At 29.4% G+C, this 5,925-nt stretch overlaps 1 protein-coding gene across 1 annotated transcript; it reads left to right on the top strand.

Moving 5' to 3' along the window:
* The first annotated feature begins 886 nt into the window (after window positions 1–886).
* Window positions 887–5,184, top strand: LOC125877282 (3-hydroxyisobutyryl-CoA hydrolase-like protein 5). Its single transcript, XM_049558623.1, has 14 exons — window positions 887–961; window positions 1,064–1,147; window positions 1,241–1,309; window positions 2,907–2,970; window positions 3,088–3,245; window positions 3,360–3,444; window positions 3,558–3,643; window positions 3,880–4,001; window positions 4,098–4,158; window positions 4,331–4,429; window positions 4,555–4,656; window positions 4,770–4,811; window positions 4,920–5,038; window positions 5,139–5,184. The coding sequence occupies exons 1-14, from the start codon at window positions 887–889 to the stop codon at window positions 5,182–5,184; spliced, it is 1,212 nt and encodes a 403-aa protein (XP_049414580.1).
* Window positions 5,185–5,925: the final 741 nt, after the last annotated feature.

Below are 5,925 nucleotides of genomic sequence, written 5' to 3'. Positions count from 1 at the left end.
CTATTTTGTGTATTTTGTAACAAAAGTACATGTATTTAAGTGTAAAATACGTAGGAAACTCTTAATTAGTGGTAAGATACGTAAGATTTTGAATGTATAGGTAATAATAGTATATATGGTAGTAAAGTATGTTTAATTATACATGTAGTTTTTCCATATTTAATCTACATACACTAGATAATTTTTTGGCCAAGATGGGTATCAAACCACTGTTTGTCTAAGGTGGTTCCGCAAATAAGAAAAATGAACGTTTTAATGAAAGTCTATTAGGAAAAACAAGTTTCCTAAGTGATATTTAAACTTTATTATCTCCTTCTCACGTCCCCAATCCCCGCCTCTTGACCATCCCAACCCCGAACAACACCCAATCCCTGCCTTTTTATTCCCAATCACTTTAGCCAACTTTTTTCTCTCTATTGTTTAATAGGATTTGATCATTTGTTCCATTCACGTCAAGTTTAGTTGACATTTTTTAGATCATTAACTTAATTATGAAGGATTCTATAGCTGATTTTTTTTCAATTATTATGATTAATTAAGCTGGAGTTAAATTAATAGATTTCATTAAGTTTAATACTATTACAATGATTCTTTCACATTATAGAGAGAGTGAGGGAGAATATAATTTTATTAATAATTGTTCACGTGTAACAATATATAAAGTCCCTTTCCCATACACAAATTTAGAGAAACCAAGGTTAGAGCAACAACTTAATATTTCATATCTTCCAGACTATCTATCAGAAATAAAATTTGAGAATTATATTTTGGTTAATCTGGTAAGTGAAATTAATCACCCAATTATTTGTTATCGCGAATTTTAACTTTATTATAGATGCTTTTAATTAGAGTTATCAATTACTTGTTCGTTTTCTGTAGTACTACTATGGCAATAATATATATTCCCAGTAGCAGCACAATGCTTCCAATGCCTCAAAAAGTACTGAGACAAAATAGAGAGGTAATTTCAACGTTACAAAAATATCTTATTAATGTCAGAAAATATATATATATATATATCGATCTCCGGTCTAAATGTAGCTTAATTTTTGGTTCTCATTAGGTTGTTGTCCCTGAGGAAATCGGCCGCGCCAGAATGCTCACATTGAATCGGCCTAACCATTTAAATTATTTATCAGGCGAAGTGGTATATATATTTATACATTATGATAAAAATATATGTATAGTTATAAAATGGCTATTGCATGTTCAATTAATTATAATTTTTTTTTTATATTAGGCATTAACGCTCGGGCAGAACTTTGAGAAATATGAGAAAGATGATAATGCTGATTTTGTAATTATCAAGGTAAGGACTAATTAAGAAGTATCTATCTTGCTTTACCATGATACCCTTTTAATTTGGTATTAGTTGGCATATATGCCCTCCAATTTTAGATGTGCACACGTCCTATGTGACATAATACATGTAGGACACGCAAATTATTATGTAGAACGTGTGTATCTACTTGTTCAATTATGAGAGAACACATAAAATCCCTCCTAAACTTGGTCGCAGAACTTACTTTAGCATTTAAACTACACGGGTGTTTAAATATCTCTCTTAGCATCTTTCAAGTGAATTTAATATCACCCTAAGATTATAACACAACTCTCACCCGCCACATCATAGCCACATAAGCGCCACATCATAGCTATGTAGGCATCACGTCATTAATTTTTATTTCTTTTTAACTTATTCACCATTTTTTCTTTAACACTTTTTAAAATTAATTACATCAATCAATTAATTTATAAATGCATACCCCTCCCCCACCCACCCCACCCCCCCACTCTCTTTCTTCTTCCTTGTTTTTTACCATTTCAACCTTCAATAATTTCATTTCTTCTTCTTCACTATTCAACAATTATTTTTAAATAACTTCAAAGAAAGAAAATTCATTATAGTATTCACATTATCTTCTTCGAACTCTCTCCATGAATTTGTCCTCTAGAAGAATGCATTTTTTGAAAGTCAATTTTTTCTTGACAACTCAAATAAGAAATAAAGATTACATAAGAAGATTGATCCAAAAAACTATAAATTCTATGAGAAATATCTGAATTGATCTAGAAATGTCTAAAGATGGATTTGTCTTTGGGCCATTTTCAGATTTCGGTTTTGTTTTTTAACCAACTGTGACTTGTTCTTTTATTTTCTATATTATAAAAATGTGACCAGCTTGGTCACACTTTGATTAGAAAAAAGAGAAGAAGATAGTTTCATATTTTTTGCATTATAAAATAATAGAAAATTAAAATGGGTTACTCGAAATTCAAGAAAGTTTATATTTGTGAAATTGAAATAAATAATATATAATGAAATCGACGTCAATAAAATGACATTGGTATTAAATTTTACAGATTATTAAAGGACTAGTATAATGAAAATAGTGGATAGAGATGGGGATGAAGATGGAGGAAGAGGTATTTCAATGGAAAAAGAGGTGCATTGGGAAAGACAACAAAATGAAAAGAAAAAAACTTACCAAAATTTAAAAAGGGGACCCACAAATTTACATTACCTCTAAATAAGAAAATTTAAATATTTTTTAAAGAGGTACTAATATATCAAGAAAAACTATTAAAAATATTAGTTATATATTGGTCAATAAAAAAAGACCATGTGTACGTTTACAAAATTCAACTTTTTTTTTCTCATTTTTCACGTGCTTTTAGGAGAGTATATTCACTCTCTATAATGTCACCCCTTAAGGTGATATTTAAATCACTTGAAAGACGTTAAGGGGATATTTAGTCACCGTGTAGTTTAAGTGCTAGAATAAGTTATGTGGCCAAGTTTAGAGAGATTTATGTATTTTCTCCTCAATATATACATGTTTAAGTGTCTGATTTGACGTACTATACCTTTTATTTTAAATTCTCATTAATTTGCACATATATAGGGAGCTGGTCGCACTTTTTCTGCTGGTGGGGATTTGCATATGTTCTATGAGGGACGAAACACAAGTAACTAGTTCTAAATTTTCCCTTTATTTTTTTCATTATATGTTAGAATTATTGAATTATTAATTAATTGCTATATGTCCACTTAAACTCATGAGTATACATGTATATTATTTGAAGGGGATTCTTGCCTTGAAGGTGTTTATAGAATGTATTGGCTTTGCTATCACATTCATACTTACAAGAAACCACATATTGCTCTTGTCCATGGAATGTCTGTGGGTGGGGGTGCATCCTTGATGGCTCCAATGAAATTCTCTGTGGCTACTGAGAAAGCGGTCAGTACATATATCTGATTTACGTATAATTATCTTATAAATGACCTAATTATACGAATTAAGTCGATATTTAATTTCAAGTTGTCTAACATTTTTGTTGATCGAACTTTACAGTTTAGTTCCACTCCTGAAACAAATATAGGGTTCCACCCAGACTGCGGCTTCTCATATATGCTTCCGCGTCTTCCAGGTCGACTAGGTAAGCGCTGGACTTGACTCCTACCTCGTATATTAATACCGAATAATATGATACAAGTAAAAGAAAACCTCTCCAAAAATATGTTAATTAATTAAATGTATGTATATACGTAGGGGAATACTTGGGCTTAACAGGAGAAAAACTAAGGGGTAAAGAAGTGGTTGCTGCTGGACTAGCCACTCATTTTGTTCCTTCACAGGTTTATCTCTAAGCTTTTCCTTTCCTTCAGATATTCACCATACACTACAACAAATACCAAATTTTTATATTTAGCGGTAATAATATAATATAAATATATTTATAACCAACACTCTATATATATAAATGCCGCTAAAGGTTTTAGCAACTCTAAATATAATGACTCATGAATTGCCGCTAAATATGATATTGCCACGAAATATCTCTTTTGCTTATAATTTTTTTTTCAAATGTCAGAAATTATTTCAGCTAGAGAAACGTTTGTTGAGCATAAAAAGTGGTGATGAGGATACTATTAGATCTGTTATCAATGAATTTTCCACAAATATTCACATTGATGAAAGAAGTATCTTGAACAAGTAATGTATCATATAATTAAATTATTATATTTTGACCTATTTCTTTGAGATGAGATATTAAGAGTAACATTTTTATTTTTTCCAATTTACGTGTAGGTTGTCCATAATCAATGAGTGTTTTTCCAAGGATTCTGTGGAGGAAATTATTGAATCATTTGTAAGAATTACTTTTTTTATTAGAAGCTACTCCTTTCTTCAAATTTATTATTACATGATACTTTTAAAATTTTGTATCAATAATCATTGCATACTAAGTTAAAAATTCAATTTTTTATAAATTTATTTTGATGTGACTCATAGCATAACTTTTTGTATGGTTAACTTTTCAGGAAGCTGAGGCAAGCAGAAAAGGAAATGATTGGATTATGGCAGTGCTTAAAACCCTAAAGAAAGCATCTCCAATCGCATTAAAAATAACATTGAGATCGGTAATAAGTCATTTATTATGCTTATATTAAACTAGAATAGGAACTTTATCAAGCGGCTCCAAACTCTATATACTTTACGGACAAAAAGAAAAAAAACCTTACTTTTTTCCTAAATTATATTTTAGATACGAGAAGGAAGGACACAAACTATATCTGAATGTTTGAGGAGAGAATTCAGAATTTCAATGAACATACAACGAGCTATAATATCTGGTGATTTTTATGAGGTAAGTTTACAAATTCTTTTAAGTAAACTCAATCTTATGTACTTGATATGTAGAAGTACACTTAATTTTCGATTTCTAATTTAAAGTTCATTGATATTTTTTTATTTTTGAAGGGCATAAGGGCGCAGATAATTGACAAGGATAAGTCTCCAAAGGTATGCACCTTTTTTTCTTTAAGTATTAAATACATAATAGTATTTCTCAATATTGAATAATGATATGCTAATGTGTTTATTAAAATATATCTCTTCATTTATATATAGTGGAACCCTTCAACTCTTGACAAAGTGCATGATGATCAACTTGACTTAATCTTTAAGCCATTCGAAGATCATGACTTGGAACTTCAAATTCCTATAAAAGAAGAAGAAGAAGAATATAGGTACAACTGAAGTCATATATTGCATTTTATCGAACAATGGATTTTGCAATATTACTATTTAATTAGTTATTAATTTTGCATTTGATCTAATAATTAACAGGTGGAGAGGAAAATATGAAAATTCTAGCTATTCTCATCCCAACTAAGTGAACGTTCAAAAGGCTTCCCAATTAATATCGTCTCGTGGAAGTGTCCTTGTGTAATTTATTTTCTGTTATTAGTAACATACAACAAAGTATTTAGTTATTACGCATTTGTTACAAAAGGTATATGCAAGTGTACACGGTCTCCAAGAAATACAATGATTTGAAGTAGTCAGATATTGATCCCATGGCAACTTGATTTTACAGTCAAATTCAATTGGAGTAATATATATTATCAATAAATCATGCAAGTGTTTTCATGACCACAAGTCTTGTTTTTGTTTTATAATTGCAAAAAAATAAACTAATTAATTACTCTATTTTTAAACTAGCTAATGTTGAGACGTATATATATATATATGTAAAGCTAAATGTGAAAACGATGATGTGGCACCTCTTAGAAATCAGAATTCCTATTTATCTATTATCTCAAATATTTAAATTATTTTCTCATACTAAATACAATATGCTTTATTATATTATATTTAATGTGTATAGCATTAATTGCATCGCCGTAATGTAAAGACAATCTTCCTTCATGGAAATAAAGGTTTAATTACAAATCGCCATAATGGAAAGAAAATTATCCTTTATTTTCAATAAAGGTTTAATTACAATTTAATAATAATTAAGGAAAGAGAAATATATACGGTAGTTGAGAATTGAAAGAGAATTACGATTTCAGAAAAATATTATTCCATTATCCTAATTCAAAACTTTTGCTCTTCTCCATGATATATTAAA

Source organism: Solanum stenotomum, chromosome 9, assembly GCF_019186545.1.
Source record: "Solanum stenotomum isolate F172 chromosome 9, ASM1918654v1, whole genome shotgun sequence".
Classification (NCBI taxonomy): Eukaryota; Viridiplantae; Streptophyta; class Magnoliopsida; order Solanales; family Solanaceae; genus Solanum; species Solanum stenotomum.
Note: the sequence above shows the minus strand (reverse complement) of the source record. Positions and strands in the feature narration are given on the sequence as shown.